This window comes from Anguilla rostrata, chromosome 4 (assembly GCF_018555375.3).
Source record: "Anguilla rostrata isolate EN2019 chromosome 4, ASM1855537v3, whole genome shotgun sequence".
NCBI classification, from domain to species: domain Eukaryota; kingdom Metazoa; phylum Chordata; class Actinopteri; order Anguilliformes; family Anguillidae; genus Anguilla; species Anguilla rostrata.
The window spans coordinates 1341233-1367580 of NC_057936.1; the positions used below are offsets into that span (position 1 = coordinate 1341233).

The 26348-nt window shown below is 49.0% G+C and overlaps 1 protein-coding gene across 1 annotated transcript in view; it reads right to left on the reverse strand.

The window, feature by feature from the left end:
* The window catches only part of LOC135254068 (neuroligin-1-like), a 236641-nt gene that overhangs the window by 118916 nt on the left and 91377 nt on the right, over positions 1-26348 (reverse strand). The window contains exons 4-5 of the mRNA XM_064334019.1: positions 11345-11404; positions 6521-6673 (exon numbers count right to left, since the gene is read on the reverse strand). Of these exons, the coding sequence (XP_064190089.1) occupies positions 6521-6673; positions 11345-11404 (213 nt within the window). The remainder of the gene's footprint in view (positions 1-6520; positions 6674-11344; positions 11405-26348) is intronic.

The following is a 26348-nucleotide window of genomic DNA, read 5'->3' on the forward strand; positions in this document are numbered from 1 at the left end:
AGAAATTCATCAACATCTGCCTGGTGTCTTTGCTTGGCCTGCCCCTCAACCCCTCCCGCCCGCCAATCCGCTGTCGCTGACCATTATGTCCTTGGAGAAGGAGTGTAAGCCTCATTTTTAAATTTTAATAACTGCCCAGATTCCCCCCATCCACCCCACCACCCACACCATGCTAATCTGTGACCTGAAACTGGTCTGCAGGGGCTTATAACACAGCACCCAGAGCCCTCACAATACAGCACAGCGTACATTCCCACTCCCTCCTCTCTCTATACCTCTGTCCTTCAGCCTCTCTCCCTCTCTCTCTCCCTCTCCCTCTCTCCACAGCAGAGGCACTCTGTAAGCTCTAGTAAGTGTGAGCCAGAGAGGGCCCATGACAGAAGTCACAGTAAAGCATTAGAGTGTAACTGAGAGGCGAGTGGCCGCTGGGCTGGCATGTCGGTGCTGTTTACAGGCAGCGGCCTGCGAAGGGGAGGGAGTCGCCCCCCCCCCCCCCCCACAGCCCCCCGGTCCCTGTCAGCGGCAGCCCCAGCCCCCCAGCCCCCTGCCCCCCCGCACCCGCAGGCTCTACAAGGGGGGCCGTGAGTAAACAGATTAAAGCGGGGGGGTCTCTGGGGAGCGGAGAGAGCACCGGGCCCTCTTTCAGGCACTGGGCTGCGGGGAGGCCATGCGGCCATGCACACCCGGCCCCCCCTCCGACAGGCCCCGCCCCACAGCAGGCCCCGCCCCCTGGATTTACTGATTGGCTGCAGAGGGGCGCGAGCAGCGGGGAATTTCCGCCCGGCATATCCCAGGACGGCTGCACATGGGGGGGTTTCCAGAAGCTGCCGCTGGCGGTGAGCCCGGTGGGGGCTGGTACGTCCGGGGGGTGGGGGGGTGGGGGCTGGTACACCTGGGGTGGAGGGGGGGAGCGAGGCTGAGCTCACTGCGCCTGGGGCAAGACTACACCCCAGGGGGGCTCCATCACCACGGAGACAGCAACCAGACCCCCCCGGGCCTGCTAGAATATTAACCCGACCGTAAGAGCATTTCAGCATACTCTGAGCCACAGAGAGAGAGGAAGGGAGAAAGAGAGAGAGAGAGAAAGAGAGAGAGAGGAAGGGAGAAGGAGAGATGGGGGTGGTAGACAGAGGGAAAGAGAGAGAGAGAGAAACTGAGCAGGAGAAAGAGAGAGAGAAATGGGAGAAAACAGATGTTGATAAGTATGCACCACTGCAACTCTGCTGGTTCTGTTTGAGGAAGGCCAAATTATTAATAATTATAGCGATTAATATTGATGATTAAATGTTGCCATTAATGATTATTCCCATAATTAAAACCAGCAGGATGCAATATGCCAGGGTTTTTAATTTTCAACAAATGCAAATCAACCATCACCCTTGCTCATTGTTATTTTGTTTGTTGTTTTTGGTTTTTTAATTGTTTTTTTAAGCCTGAATCAGACAGGAGCTGAAGAGATCCCTGCAGTTCACACGAGGAAACCACGTTCTCTAAAATAAACCTCCAAACTGTGCTGGTTTTTCAGAACTGGAATGAACACAAAAACAGCATGTCTGAGGAAAGACTGACCTTTGAAAAGGATTTCAGGATTCGCAAGCCTTTCAGACGAGTGAAAACAGCAACAGCAGGATTCCCTCAGTAGAGTCACAGGTTGCTCAGTGGCTGTTATTAAAACTATCTGAGCACGAAACAGCCTCCTGGCCCATGCATCTGCGAACCGAACTCCAGAATGCACACCTTACCCTTAGAACCCCAGCAAACACTTCTGTACACCTCCTGCAGACTTTCCTCTGCACCAGCGGCTCTCAAACCCTTTGGACAGAACATGACATGTGAAACACGAATTTTTCATGTGAAAATAGGCACAAAAATGATACAGATAAATCCTAAATCTTCATAAATAAATGAAAAATAAATGTTGTGCGTGCACACCTGATTTAGGCTGCCTTGTTATATGTGCAGATCCTGCACACGTTCAGACACAAGCTCTAGAACGGCTCACTTTCCAAGCCCAGCCACCTCACCTTCTGTTCGACCAGCTGTCTGGGGTCAGAGACATCTAACCGCAGCACGTCATCGCAAACGGGCCGAGTTTCCCCCGCTGCGACCCGCGCTCAGACTCCGTTTAACGACCTCAGAGCCAGACAGCGCTGAATTAACACAGCCCCCCCCCCCCCCCCCCAGTCATTAAAAACCTCAGGACTCTGGCGGGAGCTTCGCCCGGCTGCTGAGAGGCCCGGCAGTGAAACAGGTAAACCGAATTACGAGAGCAGGCCTCGGCGGCGGGCCGGGGGGCGGAGCCATAAATCTCCACCGGCTCGGGCTCCAGCGCGCTCCTAACTAACCGTGTTTGTGGGCCGAGCCGCGGTAAAACGGGCCTGTAAACAAACCCGCAGGGAGCGGGGGGGGGGGGGGGCAGGGGTTTACGTCACCGCAGTAACCCTAACCCAATACAGCCCAAAATGAACAAAGTGCCAAGGGCAGGGACTCCAGAGGGGCGAGGCTGCACCCCAAAAAAGAAAAGTTCTGCTGAAGTTCACGGTCTCCGCGCTCCGGACGCACCGGTGTGAACGTTGTAAACTTCATTTTCCCATTTACTGCCCGAATTATGAATGAAACTGAAGTACGAGCTGTGGTTACTGCATTTTAATTTCAGGTTTGTTGAAATCTCTGTGGAATCTGGTACTACTTTCCTCACCAGGACTCCTTTAGGAAAAGAGAAACCAGCAGCATCTGCGTCCGCGTTTTCCAGGGTAAAGCCGGCCAGCACCCAGCTGACATATTCCTGCACTCAAAGTCCACAGAGATCCTGAAGACTACAGTAAAAGGGCCAAATTCTACAGAGATCCTGAAGACCACAGTAATGAGACTCAAAGTCTACAGAGATCCTGGAGACCACAGTAATGGGGCTGGGATCATGCAGAACAAGAGGAACTCCCTCGTGGAGATACTCCTCAGGGAGAGGAAATGCATTCCCTAATTCTACAAACGCTTCTGAGAAACATCCTCCCATGGGTCCCAGTGCGGGAAGCCAGACTGCAGAACGCAGGGGTGCCAGAAAATGGGGCACCTTGTGCAAAATGCATCAACCCAGAGGGCTGCAGTGAGTATGCAGCCACATACATGAAGTGGATAGACATGAGATAATGAGAGAGAGAGAGAGAGAGACACTGAAGGAGTCTGCTGCTCTTTTCCTGGTTTCTCCATCACCAATCACCAATGTCCCTCTCTCCCTCTCTCTCTTTCTCCCCACCTCTCTCTCATTTCAGACAATATTGCCACAAACTGCCCAAGGCAAGAGAAATAAACAAGCATGAAAAAACGATATTCAAATACTCTGAGCATTATTAATAATGAATATAAACAACCAAACCAATCACTCAGGACAGGATCAAATGCGTGAGGTTAAGGCTGGAATGCAGGAATACAGGAAAGCATGTGACCCAGCTGACCTCCAGCCCACAGATACTCTCAGAATAGCACCTGAGACACTGTTATGTGTCAGTCATCAAACCGGTGATGTTTACGGGCTCATTAATATAATGTTTTGACACCATCACGATAGTCAATTTACTGACATTCAAGACCTCTGTCTTCAAAATGAAATCGTTTTCTATTTTTTGCAATGTTGTGATTTTATGTCAATATTATGTTACTGCATGATATTTTATTATGCATGTTCTTTTATTTAAAGTCATGATGCTGTATGTTTTATTTATTTTGTGTAATTTTATTATGTTGTCTTCTGTTTTTAAGTTATGGTACTGTAAGTTATGCTATTTCATGTAATGTTATGAACTCCACGTTATATTATGTTTATGTTATCTTATGTTTGTTATATTGTGCGCATATTATTGTCTGAATCATTGTCAGATCTCTGCACTGAATATGTGCCTGTTTCCTGTCTATAACTCTGTTCTGATTGAGACTTCATTTTATAATTAATTTTTATGCATTCATGATTTATGAATAATTTTGATTGGACAGGGCGAAAAAAGAAAAGAGTTGAAGTGGAGTATCTTAGGTCGCTGTTTCTAAGCTTTTAGTCTTTGTCTGCAAAAGGACACAATTAAGGCCGGTTGAGATGCGTCAGTGGCTTCAAAGGTAATTTCAGACTGTTTGAAAGCATGACTCAGAAACTCAAACAGTGTCTCAAATGAAACCACACATGGTAAATGGACTGCATTTATATAGCGCTTTTATCCAAAGCGCTTTACAATTGATGCCTCTCATTCACCAGAGCAATTAGGGGCTAGGTGTCTTGCTCAAGGACACTTCGACACGCCCAGGGCGGGGATCGAACCGGCAACCCTCCGACTGCCAGACAACCACTCTTACCCTCCTGAGCTACGTCGCCCCCAAACACGGCACCGTTTGTCTGCAATGAAACCACACACAGATTTTTTGTTGATCTTCAGTTCGACCGAGGAAGTGCAGTTCCTCAGATGTACATTTTCATATTCACATGATCGATGACAGTCGTTCACAACAGGCAATAACATTCATATCAAGTTTGTCGATGCGCATTACACAAAGCAAAACTGAGCAAACCCGCTTAAGTGCCTGGCTGACTGATTAAATGCTGAGTCTCTAGAGGCTCGGTGTGAGGTTACTGATGGGTTTATAGAGCTCTCTCTTCCTACCGCTACATGCATCTCCCCATCCCTTCCCCTCTTGGGTAGTTTGAATGGCAGAGCTCATTCTGAAATGGCTCCTGCACTGTACGGGTTTTAGAGGTTATAGCAGGGGGCCACAAGGTTTTAGAGGTTATAGCAGGGGGCCACAAGGTTTTAGAGGTTATAGCAGGGGACCACAAGGTTTTAGAGGTTATAGCAGGGGGCCGCAAGGTTTTAGAGGTTATAGCAGGGGGCCGCAAGGTTTTAGAGGTTATAGCAGGGGGCCACAAGGTTTTAGAGGTTATAGCAGGGGGCCACAAGGTTTTAGAGGTTATAGCAGGGCCGCAAAGGTTTAGAGTTATAGCAGGGCCACAAGGTTTTAGAGGTTATAGCAGGGGCCACAAGGTTTAGAGTATAGCAGGACCAAAGGTTAGAGGATACAGGCGCAGGTTAGAGTATAGAGGGCCGCAAGGTTTAGGTTATAGGGGCACAGTTTAGTATACGGGTGCCACAGGTTAGAGTAAGCAGGGCCAAGGTTAGCGTAACAGGGGACCACAAGGGACCAGGGCGATGTTTCACGGTCACAGAACAGACAGTGCCGGTCGGCTGCGGTTCGACTGAGACACAGCAGAGCAAGACGTGCACTAACCGCAAGAGAACACGTCACCAGTTCAGTTTCAAAACAAACTGAGAAAGAAACCATTTAAACATATAAATGACATATCGCTACATGCATACAGTATGTAAAAACTCATTATGGCTCTTGTAAACCGTGGCTCAGTACAAACGCTTAAAATACAGCTTCAGGACACTGACTACAAAAATGTGCCACAAAAAAAGCCGCTCATCACACCTGGAACGACCCCAACAGGAAAGAGCATCATTTACACCCCGATGGGCAAGTCCATTTAGCAAAACCAAGAATACCAGTCAGGCTATCAGTCTGCAGCATTTCATCCACAGCAGGGGAAGCTAAGGATCCAACAAAACAACACGAGTCCAAACTCCCACAATGCAACTGAACACAAACGTCTGCCACAAAGAACAACGTCTGACAGGGATTTCTGTGGCTGACTTTCGGCTCTTTGGTTTGGGCGTAGTTTGGGCCGCCTGCCACTCAACTGCACGAAAGCACGCCCACTCGCACCCTCGGTCCCATACCAGAGGTACAACCAGCACTCATCACTGGCATCCAAGAAATAATCCAACATTTCTTGCTTTTAAAAAAAAGAAATATATATATATATATATTTCACACTTACCTCTTAGCAGAGGGCTTCCAGATCTTCTTAAAATGCATAGGCATCCCACGGAGCAGTTCAAAATAAGGCATGTGCCTCACTAGTTCAGTCTCATTCCTCTCTAAAATGGCTACCTCATTATGTGCTGGAGACTCCTAACACGCTTAGCCTTAAACATTAATACAACCACGCTCCCCCCCCCCCCCCCCCACCCACCTTCCCAACAAAAAAAATCAATATTCTTTACACTGCATATGCACTTTCTCAGAAATCTTATATACGGGCTGAATATCATTTGTGAAATCAGACTGGAAGATGTGGGGAGGTCATAAATATCCATGGTTATACATATCCTCACGGTTTATTATGAGCCTAAATCATCGGCCTCCAACCAAACTTTTCTGTGACACACACTGCTGGTCGCCGGTGAGTGACAGCGAACTGGCACCCTTCACAGAAAGGTAAATCTGCTCTGGGGGGGGGCGGGGGGGACATGTATATTTATGAAAAGAAATGACAGCGTAATCTCATTCGGACCGAAATCGAAGCAGCCTCCGTTGTTTATATACCGCGCGGTATGTATTAAAAAGGCGAACGCACTCTCACAAGATGGCGGAAGGGGCTTTTTTGAAAGGAGAGGCGGCGGAGGCGCCGGCGTCTTACCCAGTACTCCGAGCCGGTAGTTGACGGTGATTACGATCACGTTGCCGTAGCTGGCCAGGATGCTGCCGTCGAACATGTTTCCGGTGCCTTCCATGTAGGAGCCCCCGTGAATAAAGACCATGACGGGCTTGGGGCTCCCGCTCTCGCGGATGTCTGAAAGGGGGGGGGGGGGAGCACGGGGGGGAGAGAAATAATTAGAGGACAGATTAAGGCGGACAGGCCGAGACTCAGGCTGCACTGCGGCCGGCTCTCACCGCTGAAGCTCGGAGACCAAATCAGAGCCCAGACAGCACTGCACTCATTTCCCAAGCAACATGGGCAACAGGCTCCTGCTGACATTCAATGTCTTTTTTTTAAATCAGTTTTCCCTCCCTCTCTCTTTTGATGATGTTCTTTTTCTTATTTAGATTAGCATCTGCAGCAACAAATAAAATGAGGGAAAAATAAGACTGTATGCTCATTTGGCCAGTTCATTTATCCTTACTATCCTAACTAACGTGTACTGACTAATGCTTTCAATCTTATTTTTTATATATTATGAAAGCAGATGTTAATAACAGAATCTCTGGGCAGTCCATTTGGCTGGAGTGCGCTGATGTATTTGGACTGAATTTGCTGCACTACACTAACGTGTTTTCCACATTTTTGTCCAGGATGAGGCAAAACACTAAAAAGAATCCAGACTGTCTCTTGTTCCTTCTAAATTGAAAAAAAAAACGATTTAAAAGATCTAGCGAAGAGCAATATGTTCTAGCATTTACAGGGTGCTAAACATTCCGAGCGAGCATCAGACATTCCCCCAACGTCCGGTGCTCAGGGAGGCGTCTCCAAACGAGGTCTGCCACTAACGAGCGAGGAGCAATTAAAAGGCCAACATTAACATTTCAAAAAAAACATCCACTTCACTCTTCTTCCTTCTTCGCTTTTCTCGTTTCTGTGAGCAGCTCCCCATCCTGTTCCCTCAACACTCGGGTTCCGATTTCTGACTGTCTCTGGAGCCTCCTCACAGAGAGAAAGGAGAAGGAGCAGAGGAGGAGGAGGAGAAGAGAGAGGAGATGAGGAGGAGAGAGAGGAGCAGAAGAGAGGAGGTGCAGAGGAGAGGAGAGAGGAGAGGAGGAACATAGAGAAGAGAGGAGGAGGAGAAGCGGAGCAGGAGAGAGGAGAGGAGGAGAGGAGCAGATAGAGGAGAAGAGAGGAGGAGGAGAGAGGAGCAGAGAGAGGAGGAGGAGAAGAGGAGAGGAGCAGGGGAGAGGAGAGGAGCAGCAGAGAGAAGAGAGGAAGATGGGAGGAGGGAACAAGCAGAGAGAGAAGGAGCAGAGGGAGGAGAGGAGAGGAGGGAAGCTTTTCTTCATCAATCTCACTACCCGCAAAGACCCGTATCTTCTGCATTATAAAAAAAAGACATTTGCATGTACATGTTTGTGTGGTTTGCATGTGTGTGTATGTGTGTGTGTGTGTATGTGTGAGTGTGTGTGTGTGTGTGTCTGTGTGTGTGTGTGAGTGTGTGTGTGTGTGCCTGAGTGTGCGTGTGCGTGAGTGTGCGTGTGCATGAGTGTGCGTGTGTGCGTGTGCATGTGCGTGTGTGTGAGTGTGTGAGTGTGTGTGTGTGTGTGTATGTGTGAGTGTGTGTGTGTGTGTGTGTATGTGTGAGTGTGTGTGTGTGTGAGTGTGTGTGTGCGTGTGTGTGTGCGTGAGTGTGCGTGTGCGTGAGTGTGCGTGTGCGCGCGTGTGCGTGTGCATGTGCGTGTGTGTGTGTTTCTGCAGGAAGGGGACATGAACCTCCGTGGTCTTTAATAGCCAAATCAGGGTCCTCACATCTTTCATTCAGATTGATGAATTAATTGTATCACCCCCGATGTGCTGGACCCACAGAAGACCATGAGCAGCCACTGCGGAGCAGCCACACAGAGAGACTGAGAGTAATTACTGGAGCTGACAGGTCCTGCTCCTCCCTCTTCAGCGTGAGGTGCCATGGCAAAACAGCCCATTTAAAAAGAGGCTAAATAATACATTTAAATCCCTAATGCAAAAAGCCTGTGAATAAATTATGTTGAAAGGAGTACTCAAACTATTAAATATCAAATGAACTGAAAACATTAACTGATTAAGTTTTAAAGCTCAGCGCATTTGCGCTGGATATGTGAGAACATGGGACTGGTGTCACAGGCAGAGCAGACAGCTGGTGCTTTGCCACTTCTGGATGTCTTCTTTATATTTTCAACAATCTTTCCAAAGATCTCATAGCCAAAATCCATCAGAAGAACAAGTGTATACCAGCTTTCAGGTGGTTAACAACTGAGGCAGCTGTAGCTACTTCAGACAAACACCAGAGTCATTGGCCTGTAGTGATTGACTGATGACACCACAGCTAATGGCTTCCTTCCTGCTGACTTCACAACAGCAAGCAAAACCCGGGTCACATGACTAGATGTCAGAGTGGCATTCTGTCCGTGTCAGGCCTGTGAGCGGCAGCAGGCATGAGGAGCAGATGCCATCTGCTGTGCTGATCCCATCTCTAATGCCCTCGCTACATTAGCCACATTAGCGATAGCGCTATATGTAGTCTGGTGTCCATCTCCAATGCCTTGCCTAGGTTAGCTATACTAGCGATAGCGCTATATGTAGTCTGGTGTCCATCTCCAATGCCTTGCCTAGGTTAGCTAAATTAGCAATAGTGCTATCTGCACTCAGGAGACTGTGTCCAATGCCCGGCCTACTATAGCTACATTAGCAACAGTTAACTCTATCTCCAACACCCTGCCTACATTAGCTACATTAGCGATAGATAGCTCTATATCCAATGCCCTGCTTACACTTAGCTATATTAGCGATAGCGCTATATGTAGTTTGGTGTCCTTCTCCAATACCCTGCCTAGGTTATCTACATTAGCGATAGTTAGCTCAATCTCCAATGTCCTGTCTATATTAGCTACATTAGCAATAGATAGCTCCATCTCCAATAACCTGCCTTCATTAGCGGCTACATTAGCTACATTAACGATAGACAGCTCTATCTACAGGCCCTCTGGGCAGGGAGAATAAGTTTGAGAGACCGTCCATCCGAGTCAGGCGAGCAGCGAATGGGCTGCAAGCGGCTTTGAAAACAACATCCCGGGGTTCCGCTACCAGGGGTCCAGAACGAGGCGATCCGCCGTTCAGCCGCTAACAAACAGACAGTCAGGCCAGGCAGCTGCTCACGGCGGGATGTCCCAGAGTGCATTTCACCCGCGCGGCCATCCAGAGCCGCCGCAGAAGGACCCCACGCTGCCCGGGGCCGCGGCCCCACAGCGGGGATGCTGTGACGGCCGAGGAGGCTCCTGCCGATCCACTTCCTGTAGGGCAGGGCGCCCCCTACGGGCTCGCACCACGAACTGCATCTCGTGGCAGTTACCCACGGTTACCGGCATCCCACACGCGCTCCGTGAGCCTGACTGGCTGGAAGTGGGGTTGCTCCACGCACTCCTGCGGATTCCGTCCTCTTTGGATACACACGCCCTTGTGCCATCCCAGGGGGCCAGGGGTGGATTCCGTCCTCTCTGGATACACGCGCCCATGTGCCATCCCAGGGGGCCAGGGGTGGATTCCGTCCTCTCTGGATACACGCGCCCGTGTGCCATCCCAGGGGGCCAGGGGTGGAATCCGCGTCGGAACGCCACATTTCCAGACCTGGTTTCTGAGGGGCGAGTGTCGATGTGGTCGGTGGTTCGGCTCCGGTGTTCCTGCACCGAACTCCCGCACGCAGGGCCCGCGTTTGGACCCGTCCTCAGGTCCTGGACCCCGTCCGCAGCTCCCGTCTTCAGGACACCGGGCGCGGCAGCGAAGCGGTCTGTCAGAAGGACGCTCCCTTTTTCTCTCCGCCCTCTCAGCGCGTTCTGGGAGAGACGGGCGGATAAAAGCTCGCTTCCTGGAGGAGATTCCCGGCCGAGGCTGCAGTTTCCCCGGCATATTGTGTCCAACATTAAAGAGGATTACCCCTCCGGCTGCATTTCTGTACCCAGTTAACTTGCGGGGCAAGCAGGGATTCGGCTGTGCATTTCTACAGGCTTAATCTCTCCTCTACGACTCACCACAGATCAAAGATAACAGGCACTTCTCTGTCGACTCTTTCATTATGATCATAATTAAGCTGAGGCTTATTATTGTTTTCATATTCCCATGATTCCATTTAAATATGCCTTATTAAGCTATTGTCACTCTGAAATATTAAACTGGAATGTGGAATTTCCAGTATAGGTGAGTTGATGAAAATAATAATAATAAATAAAACTGTTTAAACGAATGCATGTTTTCATTCTTTCCCTCAGGCCTAAGAGCTCTGACAGAACCGAGGAACACACCATGTTGCTTAGGAAACTTGTAAAAGTGCTTCATTACATGATTTTAACACAATCAGGTGAGTCGACATGTTAGTGCTGATTTGGACAAGGATTCTCCTGTAGGGTTTTCACTGTATTTTAAAAAATCAGAAAGGACACTAAAATCATGCAAAAGGAGGTGTTAAGAATTGATAAAGGGGTTGTTAGTCAGTTTAAACTCTTTGGGGGGATGGGTGGGATGCAACACGTAAAAATATAAACATAAAATAGAATTCAAGCAAAAAACCTAAATTAGGTTTAGTTACAATTAAGTACTCTAGAATGACGGGAGACAAACATACTCTTAGAACATCAAGCAAAAAGGACAAAACACATCCAGCAAAAAATTAGGAAGAAAAAAAAAACTCTTCACTTTCAAAAAAAGGACAAGAAATTTAAGAAAAGCAAAAGAAGAAAAAAATTGGAGGGTTCCTGGTCATGCATATCAGTTTGGCGTCAAAAAAAATACCTTCGTCCTCAGCACCGTCATTATCACTTAAATCATCGTTCTGTTTCTTTGTAAGGGGACCTAGGATCAAGAACGGAGAAACAAGATGGAAACAGAACATCGAAGAAACACACAAACCTGGAAAAAAAGCTGAAAAGAAAATCTCTTAATTGCTTTCGCTTTTTAAAAATCACATCTGTTTCAGACAAAAAAAAAGAGAAGAAGAAGATAGCAATCAGACGATACATTTGTGGACGTGGTAGGAGTTGGGCTACCAAGAAGCACAGAAGAAGAAAACAGCCTAAACTTTGTTCAAAAGCAGACCCCCGTATAAAAAGAGTTCTCAAAAGCATTTCCTGCCCACATTCCTCCACAATTCGATTTTAAGAATTTAGACTAATTGCAATCCCAGAAAAAATATTATGAACAAATATTATGTTATGCTGAAACACGACACTCTCCCCATCCACCCCCCACCCCTGCAACACTCGAACAGGATAATTATCCTGGGACACGTAATTGAACAGCATTGTGTTACTACCAGAAAACCTTTGACCACCTACTGCTTTATTATTTTCGCATTACCATGACATGATATGAGTTGAGAGTTATTGGCTTCAATATTAATAATCGTAACAAAGCTGAATGGTGAAATTAGTGTGTCAGTTTAAAGAAAATACATTTGGATCAGGAAGGGCAGCCCATGAAAATAAGGAAGAGCCGTTAGGTTCTGTCGCACGGTGAAAACGCCAAAACCACAGAATGCAGTTAAAACAGCTGTTTGAATATAACGCGCAGCGAGTATGCTCGATATCACAGAATGCAGTTAGTACAACAGCTGGAATCTCGTGCACGGTGAGTAACCTAAATATCACAGAATGCAGTTCGATCTGTTGTTTTGGGGGGGGGGGGGGGCGTAATACTTAAATTATAGGTACACAAGCACCCTGCCAATATGAAGATGGAAAAAAAGCCATTTAATTAGTTTTATCCAATAAATGGGGGGATGTGTTAAATGTTTAGAGGCTCCATGTTAGTTTTTTTTTTTTTGCTCATTTACAAAAACAGTAAAGCAGGAAGTGAGTCAAAGAGCGCAGCAGACTGGCACTAACAGCGAGGGACTAACTCCTGCGTGGCGCTGAGGAAACTCCGCCCACACTGCACCAGGCACACTTCAACCAATAAAAAACAAGTGCCGAGAGACACGCCCACTTTCATGCACGGGACTATCCCCCAGACATTCCGGACAGAGGGGATGATGGGAAAAGCGGGGGGTGGGGGGGGGGTGGGGGGCTGGGGGCGGATCGCGTGAGAATGTGCGCGGTGGCGGAGCATTATGGAGGATGCACAGCAGAGGCGCACAACCAATCCCAGCATGCAACAGGGCGAAGGCACAGAGGACGCACACCACACCGGACAGACAGACAGACGATGACGGATGACAAGCGTCTGAAAGGAGGAGAACATGCGTTTTATGCGTTCGTTTTAAATCGCGGCCATTTTCCCTCTCATCTCCTCTCCCAAGATGAGGACTGAACTACTGCAGCCATGACAACACCTTTCTGTACTGTACAAACTGCAGAAAAACACAGAGGTTAGTGCAAACGGTTATTTCTGGTAGAACAACAACTAAAAACTTAGTTGAAATTGAAGCAGAAATACTAGAAGTTTGTATTAGATGCACACAAAACACATTTTTACACTTAATATTTTATTGCTTAACAATGGTTTCCATCATATTTTATAGATTTATACATTGCATCGAAGGCCCTTTAAAAGGTCAGGTGACTTACACATTACCAAAAGAGAACTTGAGCATTTTGTCAGTCAAAGATGGCACAGCCATGCACTGCTGCATGCTGAAAGCACACCGGGTAGTTAGATTCTGAAGAAGCCAGCCTTAGGTTAAGAACATAAATAAATCAGAATGTACAAGAACAGGCCTTTCAGCCCATCTCAGCATGTCATTTAGCTACATTATCAAACACTGAACCAACCTGGACTACAACACCCAGAGGGCTCCTGCACAGAGTATCAAACACTGAACCAACCTGGACTACAACACCCAGAGGGCTCCTGCACAGAGTATCCAACACTGAACCAACCTGGACTACAACACCCAGAGGGCTCCTGCACAGAGTATCAAACACTGAACCAACCTGGACTACAACACCCAGAGGGCTCCTGCACAGAGTATCCAACACTGAACAAACCTGGACTACAACACCCAGAGGGCTTCTGCACAGAGTATCCAACACTGAACAAACCTGGACTACAACACCCAGAGGGCTTCTACACACAGTATCCAGCACTGAACCAACCTGGAGTACAAACCCAGAGGGCTTCTACACACAGTATCCAGCACTGAACCAACCTGGACTACAACACCCAGAGGGCTCCTGCACAGAGTATCCAACACTGAACCAACCTGGACTACAACACACAGGGGGCTTCTGCACAGAGTATCCAACACTGAACCAACCTGGACTACAACACACAGGGGGATTCTGCACAGAGTATCCAACACTGCACCAACCTGGACTACAACACACAGAGGGATTCTGCACAGAGTATCCAACACTGAATCAACCTGGACTACAACACCCAGAGGGCTCCTGCACAGAGTATCCAACACTGAACCAACCTGGACTACAACACCCAGAGGGCTCCTGCACAGAGTATCAAACACTGAACCAACCTGGACTACAACACCCAGAGGGCTCCTGCACAGAGTATCCAACACTGAACAAACCTGGACTACAACACCCAGAGGGCTTCTGCACAGAGTATCCAACACTGAACAAACCTGGACTACAACACCCAGAGGGCTTCTACACACAGTATCCAGCACTGAACCAACCTGGAGTACAAACCCAGAGGGCTTCTACACACAGTATCCAGCACTGAACCAACCTGGACTACAACACCCAGAGGGCTCCTGCACAGAGTATCCAACACTGAACCAACCTGGACTACAACACACAGGGGGCTTCTGCACAGAGTATCCAACACTGAACCAACCTGGACTACAACACACAGGGGGATTCTGCACAGAGTATCCAACACTGCACCAACCTGGACTACAACACACAGAGGGATTCTGCACAGAGTATCCAACACTGAATCAACCTGGACTACAACACCCAGAGGGCTCCTGCACAGAGTATCCAACACTGAATCAACCTGGACTACAACACCCAGAGGGCTTCTACACACAGTATCCAACACTGCACCAACCTGGACTACAACACCCAGAGGGATTCTGCCTGAACTACATGACCAGAAGAGTTCCATGCATTGACAAAAAAATAAATAAATAAATAAATATTCCCTGATATCATTCAGAATTTACCCTTTAATGAATTTCCACCTGCGTTCACCTGTTCTGCTAACAGCACTCTACATGAAAAATCATTAGCAGTTTAATTTGTTAATCTGTTTGATTAATTTAAAAGCCTAAATCAAATCCTATTTAGTCGATTTTGCCACACGGAAGAGTGCTCAGATACCACATGGGTTCTGAACTAATCCACTGCTACCCTAAGAATTATGAGCAGAATAAAATGTATCCCTACGTGCAGGTTACTAGCTTTCAGCTTTCTACATTTTCAGCACAGTCACAAGGTCTTGTGCTTCTCTTGGGATGGTAACCTGCCAACAGAACCACAAAAGAAGAAGAAAGGGTGCTTTCAGCCCTAGGAGCACTTGACAGGGATCATGGGAAATGTAGTCCCATTACCACACCATCTTCCAGAGCTGTTCCAGAGGTGTGTGGGGGCTTTAGGAGATAATTGCTCAGCGGAGTAGATAAGATAAACTATCACAATGCTAGAGACACTGACTAAGGCATATTTTTTTTTAGCGGGGGCATGAGATGCAGACTGGCTGAGTCTAGATTGATTTGTGATTCATGATCCATTATATCTGAAAGCATCTTTTCATAAATGCTTTTTTAACTTTCCCTCCCTGTCGCCCCCACACTGATCTGTATTTCCCTGAATCCCGCTGAAAGGCCGCTTATGGCTGAGTTAAAGCGAGCTGCCCCGCCCTCCTGCCACCCCGCCCCATCCCCAAACACACCCTGCCACCCCCCCGGCCCCATCCCCAAACACTCAAACACACTCTACCGTCCCCCCTGTCCCATCCCCAGACACACCCTGCCACCCCTCTGGCCCATCCCCAAACACACCTTGCCACCCGCCCCCCACCCCAAACACACCTTGCAGTCCCCCCCGGCCCCATCCCCAAACACACCCTACCATCCCCCTGTCCCATCCCCAAACACACCCTGCCATCCCACCCCCCACCCCCCTGCCCCATCCCCAAACACTCCAACACACCCTGGCACGCCCCTGCCCCATCCCCAAGCACACCCTGCCCCCCTATCCCCAAACACACTCTGGGCCACAGAGCTGCAGCCAGGCAGGCTAATTAGCACTTAGCGCCAGATTGATTTCGGATAGAGAGCAGACGGCCATTTCCACACATCAGCTGAGTACTGTGGGCTCACCGAAATGGAAGCAAAGCCAACGTGTTCCGGTCGAACATCTGACCTCTAAAAAAGTTCATTTACTTATTTATTTTTTTAAACACAACGCTCCAGAAATGAGCGCAGGCCCCGAATTTAACGCTGATTTAGGCAACATTCCGCAAACATTCCGTAATCCACGGAGGTCGAGCAGTGCTGAGACACAGCGATGTGACTCACACACAGCGATGTGACTCACACACAGCGATGTGACTCACACACACTCAGTAGCCCGGGAGATCGGTGGCTCCCCAAACGACTGATTCAAAAGCCAGATGGAAGCCAGGAAAGGGAGGCAGTTATTCCAAAAACAAACAAACAAATAAGTTGCATACTATTACGAGCGGGTTACAAAACTTTGTGCCTTCCAAATGCCACCCAGCAGGCCTGGAACGCAAACAGACAGCCCACGAGGAAGCCCCAAACCAGCGGAACGCTGACTCACCCAAGCGCTCGCACAGACACTGTGGGGAGCCCAGCAGCAACCGCGCTAATCCAAAGCGCGCCCAATGCTAGCTCTGATCCACAATGCGCCCAGTGCTAGCTCTGATCCACAGCGCGCCCAATGCTAGCTCTGATCCACAACGCGCCCAATGCTAGCTCTGATCCGCAACGCGCCCAATGCTAGCTCTGATCCACAGCGCGCCCAATGCTAGCTCTGATCCGCAACGCGCCCAATGCTAGCTCTGATCCACAGCGCGCCCAATGCTAGCTCTGATCCGCAACGCGCCCAATGCTAGCTCTGATCCCACGCGCCCAATGCTAGCTCTGATCCACAGCGCGCCCAATGCTAGCTCTGATCCACAGCGCGCCCAATGCTAGCTCTGATCCACAGCGCGCCCAATGCTAGCTCTGATCCACAGCGCGCCCAATGCTAGCTCTGATCCACAGATCTGATGCTAGCTCTGATCCACAGCGCGCCCAATGCTAGCTCTGATCCACAGCGCGCCCAATGCTAGCTCTGATCCACAGCGCGCCCAATGCTAGCTCTGATCCACAGCGCGCCCAATGCTAGCTCTGATCCACAGCGCGCCCAATGCTAGCTCTGATCCACAGCGCGCCCAATGCTAGCTCTGATCCACAACGCGCCCAATGCTAGCTCTGATCCACAGCGCGCCCAATGCTAGCTCTGATCCACAGCGCGCCCAATGCTAGCTCTGATCCACAGCGCGCCCAATGCTAGCTCTGATCCACAGCGCGCCCAATGCTAGCTCTGATCCACAGCGCGCCCAATGCTAGCTCTGATCCACAACGCGCCTAATGCTAGCTCACGTTTAAAACTCAGCAAGAGGGGCATCGGCAATTTAAGAATGCACACTGGGCACTGTTTCTCTTCCCTCTCTAAGAAGAGACTGATCTCACATAAGGAGACCACTGGGTTAGATTCTGCACTGTGGCGGAACTGAGCACTAGCACTAACGCCTATGCAGAAGGACATAGTATACAGGAGGACATTCCCTGAATCCTGTCGGCCCAACACAAGACAAGTCTCCACCGAAACGTTGCCTCCCTGATCCTGGGGCTACATGCAGAAGATGAACTACAAGGTTCTGCAACCCTCCTTATGTTGCCTCTGTTCTGGCCAGGCTGGCCACTCCTCAGCTCCATGCCCAATAACGCCTGCCACAGCAGGATCCAGTGCTACCAGTACGGAAAGGTATCCAAACAGGTGAAGCAGAGGGCAAAGGGAGTGCTGCTATCCTCTGCAGCAGTCTGCACCACACGCGAGAGAGAGAGAGAGAGAGAGAGATATCTCCCGGTGCGTTTGAGTCGTTAAGGCCAAATGATGAACACGCTCAGATGTTTCACGCTATTCAAGTTTCATTTATTAAAGTTTGACAAGGCAGGGTACGGCAGCACAAAAACACTGTTTTAAAACAACGAGTCCTGAAATGCGTAAAACAACAGCGATCAACATCGTAAGCGAAAAGCACCCGGCGCGCGTGTCAGGGAGCTGCGTCAAACGCAGGACAGGTCTTTGTTTTACACGGAACCAGTAAGGCGTGCGCCGGCCCCCCCCTTTCATCTCAACGAATCATCACAGGAGGGCCTCTAATTCCGACATGTGAGGGGAAAGTATCAAAGACCTCCTCTTTGATGAGTGCAGACCCGGGATATTCCGCGGCTATCACATGAATGCGCTGCGGCCCATATTCTGTTAGTCTTCATTTCACAATGGCGGCCGGATGAAGGAGCGCTCCTGGTTCATGCGTATGCATGCGCCAGCGGAGGGCGCCTCATGAATATTTTACTCGCCTCACACCGCTGACATTCTCCGGGTTGCCAGACAGTGTGCGGAAAGCCCCATGAAAAAGATCTGAAGCTGCTTTCAAATATCAATGCTGAATGTCACAAAAGGCGGGTTATTTTCTCAGAACCCCCCGAGGAGAGCCCGGAGAAAATGGGACCCAAATGTCAAGACGGCTTTGGGTGGCGCGGAGGCCACAGCTCATTAGAGAGCCAAGTGACAGTATTTGAGGCAGGTAACATTTGCAGGGATTTCATTAGTACCTGTCAGACCGAAAACAGGCCACACTGGCAGAGTGACTAACCCTGGGAATGAGTGCTGGCCAGCCAGGACAGGTAGGAGGACACCTCTGCTGGCACACACACACACACACACACACACACACACACACATGCGCACACACACGCACCCGAGCACACTCACACACACACGCACACATACCCACACACGCTCACACACACGCACACATGCGCACGACACACACACACGCTCACACACACACACGAGCACACTCACATACACAGACACACACACACAGACACATGAGCACACACACACGTACACGCAAGCACACACGCTCACACGAGCACACTCACACACATGCTCACACACATGCACACACGTGCACACACACATACACACACACGCACGCACGCACGCTCGCACACCCACACACAATCACGTGCTCACACACACGTACGCATGCACACACGGGCACCCACACACACACACACACACAAATGAACAGGATTAATCAGAACCATCTCTTCCACCAGCCAGCAGACGGCTCAACAACATGGACATTCTCTTTCAGGACAGTTACAGCAGTTCCCACAGTATAGGTTTAAATAATATCATGGGGGAACGTTAGAAGTAATGAGCACAATTAACCACCAGAAGCAGGTATTGAGTTCACTGAAGCTGTCTGATACAGAGGGAGAAAAGCATCAACAACAGTTTGTGAGATAATCACTGTACGTTGTCAGAATGACTGAAAAGCAGATATAATTAGAACAATATGAATAAGGGGTTGCCAATTCTGGAATAAAATCCCACTATTGAATCATCTTTTGATGGAAAATGAAGGTTATAATTAAGGTCTTTTTTGTAGTCATGTAATTGCTCTATAGTAACTGTGTCTCAGGTGAGTAACCTTGTCTCAGGTGAGTACCCCTGTCTCAGGTGAGTACCCCTGTCTCAGGTGAGTACCCCTGTCTCAGGTGAGTAACCTTGTCTCAGGTGAGTACCCCTGTCTCAGGTGAGTAACCCTGTCTCAGGTGAGTACCCCTGTCTCAGGTGAGTAACCTTGTCTCAGGTGAGTAACTCCATAGAGCCATTCTCTGCGTTCCTTCAGCATGGCCTCTCGTCTGTACACCCTCACAGTTCCACCCTTCACACACACGGCCCCCGGAACAAAGATGGAGGCGGAAGTTCTGACACATGGGGGGTAAACAGAAGAAGACTAAGGTGTCTTATCGTGGGTCCGCTGGGGCCTCGGGGGGGGGGGGGGGGGGGGGGGGGTCCTAATCCCTGGCTGTACCCAGTGCTTCCAGTTCACGGCCACTTCCTTTGACTCCTTGGCACAGACATTTTGGCAGAGGCAGCAAAAAGAAAACCCAAAGAAAAAAACAAACAAACACCCTAACAGCACGACAGAGCCCGCCGCAGACATCTCCCCCACACAGACGCTAACAACATAATTAAGGAGAGCAGACAAAACCCCATAATTCTCCAGATATCCTCCAAATATTCGCCTCAGCTGAACTAACAACCCTGAGCTCGGGGGTGGGGCGGGGGTGTGGGGGGGGGGGCGTTAGCTCGGTTCCAAAAGCTCTCGTACGCGGCTGTCGAGCGAAGCGCCCTTCTCCCTGCACTTCGTAAACGCCGTCGCCACGGAGATCAGGGCAGGCTCCCGGGCACCCCGTGGGCACCATGTGGCAGAGGTTTAATTCTGCCCTGACTCAGGAGGACGAGGCTGGATTAGCAGGCCTGTGTGCAGTGCACAGAGGAGAGAGAGAGAGAAAGGGAGACAGAGGGGGGGAGAGGAGAGAGAGAGAGAGAGAAAGGGAGACGGGGGGAGAGGAGAGAGAGAGAGAGAAAGGAGACAGAGGGGGGGAGAGGAGAGAGAGAGAGAGAGGACCTGAGGCACATGGGGGTAGGAGGTTGGGGGGGTGGGGGGGGGTTTAAAGAGACCAAACCCCAGTAGTGCAGCTAAAAGGCTCATTTAGCCGCTGCATTGTCTTCCAGTCATTTCAGTTTCAAACAGCTGCAGCAATATGAAAGGATGAGAGAGGCCGGCACCAGGGGGCGACGTCAGCATCCAGGACGACCGACAGCGTCCATGACAACCACCAGCATCCGACAACCACCAACGTCCATGACAACCACCAGCATCCGACAACCACCAGCATCCGACAATCACCAACGTCCAAAGCAACCGCCAGCGTCCATGACGATCGCATCGTCCATAACAACCGCTATGGTCCATAACAACCGCCATGGTCAAATGCAACCATCAGCATCCTTGAGCTCAGGCCCCTCATCTGCTGGGAAATGCATTAGTTTCCACAAGACTCTCTTCCGGCGCACATGCAGAAGACTGCCCTTTTATCCAAAATGAGCAAATTACAAATCTCCTCTCCGATCAATATTTAATTTCTCTCTCTCAGTGTGGCCGCCCAGACGAGGAAAGCGCAGATGAGAAAGTTTAGCATTTACTCTGCGGTTTGCCTGCAGTTTCTGAGAGAGCGGTCTGGGGTCCCTGGAAAAAAGCTCAAATAAATATGAGGCTGTACCATTAATCAATTATTTAAGGTACTTCTTCATTATATTTAATGACTCTTTCACGGAAATACTGAGCTGGACTGCAGCAGAGCATGGGTCAGTAGCCGTGTGAGCAGTGCTTGTTTCGGTCAACGTGATAAAAGGAGCCTGTTTGCTCTGTTTACTCCACAGCCGGTGAATCTGCCGCTGAAACATCAGACCTGGGTCAGCTGACTACCCGAGAAGCCTTTGAAGTTCGGCTCCAGGCCGACGGGGTCTGAGAGAGGGCCGCCCGACGCACCGGACCGCCTCCTCAAAGGCTCATCAAAGGGAAGTTTAAGCTCCGCGATGAGGGGCTTTCACAACAGCAGAGACACACGGGAGAGAGAGAGAGAGAGAGAGAAAAGCCGACTCCTCTTCTCCCTGGAAGAGGCACGAGCACCTCCGCCTGCAGCTCCGCCCAGCTCCCACCCGCAGCCGAATTAGAACAGGAAGTACAAAAGAGCGGAGCAGCGCCTAACGGCAGATCAGAGGGATAAATGATCCCGGGAACGTGAGCAGGGTCACAAGCCTCATTTGTGCGGGATTCCTCTCCATCCCTCGCCGTCGCCATGGCGAGCAGAGCAGCACAACGACCACCCCGGCAACAGCAGCGCCCCCAGCAACAGCAGCGCCCAAAGCCAACCCGCGCAACCTCAGCCCAAACACCACCGCACCCAAAACACCCGCACACAGCTGTCATACCCATAACCCAGAGATACCTCCTCAGCACCAAAACCCACCGCACCCAAAACCCACTGAACCTTGTCAGCCCCTAAACCCTGAGATACCACCTCACCACCAAAACCCACCGCACCCAAAACCCACCACACCGCTTCCACCCCTAAACCCACCGCACCTCCTCAGCACCAAAACCCACCACACCGCTTCCACCCCAAAACCCACTGCACCCATCAAAACCCACCAGTACCTCCTCAGCCCCTAAACCCACCAGTACCACCTCAGCCCCTAAACCCAGTCCATCCACACGCCCCTATACAGTGAACTCAAGCCCACATTAAAGCAAACGTTCAGATATGGAATTATAATGTTTTTCACGTACGTCAACACAACTGTGTGTGTTCAGTAATTAATTAAAGCAACGTGTGTGTATGTGTGTGTGACTGGCATGCAGAACTACAGATCATAATATACAACCCCCACCAGCCCACCACATTAATCTGCCCCCCCCCAGCTCTGTATAAAATATCTGAACACGTTTCACTGTAATTTCACCAGTTTAAAGCACCATGCAGAGAATGAGCAAACAGGTAAAGTTATTTTTTCTGGGTGGAGCCCTCATAAGCTCCTCAGCAGCTGTTCAGTACTTCGTTCATGAGCCGTACTTGCTTTGACTCTCCGTGCTGTATATTTTACATCTGAAACTGTACATAAAACAAAACAAAAATAAAAAAGAGATAAAAATGTGCAAAGAAGCACTCAAAGCAGGAGCTGAAGAATTAGGCAACAGCCATGAAAAAATGAGTTTAGCAGATTACAGAGGATATACAACCTCCCCCCCCCCCCGCCAAACATTTAAAAAAAACTGCTGCCAAATCCAATTTCATTGCAAGGCATCTCATATGTTTGCCATCAACTAAATAAATATGTACCAGTTCTATATACCTATTCTGCACTGACACATTCTCTGTTCTGTGAAAGGTGATAACAAAACTGGTATGAGAAAAGGTGCACCAGATACAGAGAGAGACAACAATGATTAGATAGAGAGAGGGGAGAGAAAGAGGGAGAGAAAAAAAGAGAGTGAGGGAAAGAGAAAAAGTAAAAGAGAGAGGGGAGAGAGACAAAGAGAGAGGGAGGGAGAGGGAGAGGGAACAGAGAGAGAGAGGAGAGAGGGGGGAGAGAGAGAGAGAAATGTGTTGTTTGTCATGTCAGTGTGTGCTTTGGCAATGTAAGTGTACCCTTACCATGCCAATGAAGCTTATTTGAATTTGAATTTGAGATAGGAGAGAGACAGAGACACACAGAGAGAAGAAAGAGAAAGAGGGGGGGGGAGAGAGAGAGAGGAGAGAGTGCATTGGATAAATGGATTTTGAAAGTAAGATGGACCCAGTACAAATGTTCCTTCAAAAATCTGAGTGCACTCGCTGCTCTTTCCAGAATTATCCGGGTAGCCGCCCACATATCAGGACTCCAGGGGACGGCTAATGAACTAGTAAATTAGTCTGGGAAAGCTTTAATTAGTATCAAAGTATTCCAAACCCAAGTCAAACCATAAATCTGCTTTTTGATGACTGGAGAAGCGGGGGGCCAATAACAGACAAAGGGAAAATTAATATGGATTTTCTCACACAAGTAATCAACAGAAATGATTAAGTGGCTCATCACAGAAAAATATAGAATTCTTCCCACGGAAGTATTGAGCGGCCCTATAGAAACATTAAAAACCTGAAGGGAAATCATTAAGCCTGCGCCTGGCTAAAGATTACACTGGAGAAGGTGTCCAATTGATCAAGTCGGCAGCGTACCTATAATGGCCCAACGACTCCACATACCTACACAACACACACTGCTGCAGTGATTACACGACAGAGCCACACATCGGGGAAAGAGGCCTTCTTACAAAGGACCATACTGAGAGCCCATTCCAGTTAACCCTCCTGTTATGTTGCGGGTCAAATTGACCCTTTTTAAAGTTTGAAAATCTAGGAAAAATACTTAAAATTATTTTTTCAGTATGAAACTTCTTCTACTGGCCTTAATTAATGTAATCAACATTTTAAATGAAAATGGTTCATTTCATGTATTTGCAAACCCCCCCTGTATGGGGATTGACCCGGGAACATTTTTGCTGTACCTAAAAAATGAACAGAACAGGAGGGTTAAACACCTTTGCTGCAGCAAGAACTCCTTCACCATCAGATGAATATAATACAGAGGGCGTCGTCATCCCTGTGCGGTAAACTGTGTGTGTGTGTGTGTGTGTACCACACATCTTGTGTCAGGATTTTTATAAATAAAAAACCCAGCATAGGGACCTCACACTTTACTGACTCCCTGAATCAGTCTATCCTGATTCTTTTTCTTTTTTTTTGAAAACTATTAAATAAGTACAGAATACGGAGCATGCCCTGCTACCAAACACGCCCACGCCCAAATATGGAGCATACCCTGCTACCCAACATATACGCCCAAATATGGAGCATGCCCCGCTACCAAACATGCCCACGCCCAAATATGGAGCATGCCCCACTACCCAACAAATACGCCCAAATATGGAGCATGCCCCACTACCCAACAAATACGCCCAAATATGGAGCATGCCCCGCTACCCAACAAATACGCCCAAATATGGAGCATGCCCCGCTACCAAACACGCCCACGCCCAAATATGGAGCATGCCCCGCTACCAAACACGCCCACGCCCAAATATGGAGCATGCCCCGCTACCAAACACGCCCACGCCCAAATATGGAGCATGCCCTGACATCTGCAACGCTGCGGGAAAAAAAAAAATTTCTTTTATTGACTGGCTTATAACAATAATTTATGAAACGGCCGCAGACTCTAAATCACAGGGGCTAATGAGGCTTCCTCCTCATCCCCAACGACATTTTTACTCAAATTCCCCGATTACCTATCCCAGCGGGCGCTCCCGGGCGAGGAGGCGGTACGCTCCGCGCTGACCTCACCTTGAATCCCGCCGCTGAACCTCCCCCGCTTAATTGAGAGAGAGAGAGAGAGAGAGAGAGAGAGCGAGAGAGAGAGGGAGAGAGAGAGAGAGAGAGAGAGAGAGAGAGAGAGAGAGAGAGAGAGAGAGAGAGAATCCCCCGAGAACAGAGAGGGGAGAAAGCGTCTGCGTCAAACACACTCAGAGTCTCCATTTATACACCGCGCAGGTACGGCAGGACTTTACATAAATGAAATAACGGTTAAATATTTTATGCCCCGCAGGTGTAAAGTCTCCCCAAATTCAATGTTCCAGTCGCTCCAGCTATTTCAGCTGAGCCAATGGCAGCCAGGCCCAGATATAACGCAGTTCAGCCGCTTCCGCGATAAGCAGCAAGCCCCAGAGGAAAATAATATTTCTGTAGGATTCTTCTATTTTACTTCACACATCTGATAGACAGACTCTCAAACGCGGCACCCTTTAAACAACAGAAGACTATGATGCAGGTCCAAATTCATTTCGGTAATCGCCAAGATAAATTCCCCAAACTGCAGGAAAAAAAAAAAAAAAACCTTCAAGAGCTAGCACATTAGTTATTCAACGTTAAGGACAAAATGTTGATTGGATCCATGCCTAGTTTCCTCAAGTTTTTTGCGCCTTCCTCATTTAAATAACGAAATATCAACTTTTTTCTTTTACACGAGTCAGCGAATGATCAGCGTGGCGTCCGCAGTCTTCGCCGCGCGCGAGCAGGAGCCGGAAACGGCCCGTCCAGCTGACGGAGCGCGCCGCGGAGACACGCCGGCGAGCCAAAGAACCTTCCAGAAACCGTAATTAAGATCTGATACGCGCCGGAGGAAGAGCGGGAGGTGTGCGCTCGAACCCGCCATCGCGGATCAGCCGGGGCTGCGATTAGCACGGATCAGCCGGGGCTGCGATTAGCACGGATCAGCCGGGGCTGCGATCAGCACGGATCAGCCGGGGCTGCGATTAGCACGGATCAGCCGGGGCTGCGATCAGCACGGATCAGCCGGGGCTGCGATCAGCGCAATCCCCTCACGGACTCCGCCCGACACCAGATACATCAACTCAAAATTAGCCAGAGATTCCCATTAAATGCTAATCTCCCCGTCTTATTCCCTTTCAGACGCGCCCGGGGCAATACTAAGAAGGATTCCCGAATTTAAAACACATTGTGCCAAAATGCCAGCAGTAATTTAAACTTTAATGAGCATTACACCGAGGTTTCATCTGAATATACACATGGGAGAAAATATTACAATGTACCTTCAGCTATTCAGATTACATATTCATGAACTGCCTTCTGACTGGTATTGACTAAGCCTGTGAGGGAAAATGAATGAATGATAAAAGCATTTTCCCCAAAATGAACTCACTGGATGGAGGGGGGGGGGCAGGAGGCATGCAGAGCAGCCATGTAGAACAACAACAAAAAAAACAAGTTTACCTCGAAAGCAAAGCATATCAAGGCTGGGATTCAATCAACATTTGTCCTTCTGAATTACAAGTGAAGGCTAAAGTGTTCCTTTTCCACCAAACAAACGCAGTTTAGAGAGTTAGCATTAGCGCCCGAACTCGCCAAGCCTCGTTTGTGAAGAATAAATAATCATTCTCTGCTTTTAATTGTTAGTCAAAGATGTGCTGCAATCCTTGTTTAAATCTGCTAGAGGGATAGATGTTCAGGCACAAAGCCAGGAGAAGAAAAAAAAAGAACTGTAGAAGGACAGAAGAGGGGAGTTAAAATAAGAGAAGTTTGACCTTGGGAACTTCCCGATCCGCGGTTGGACGTCTGACG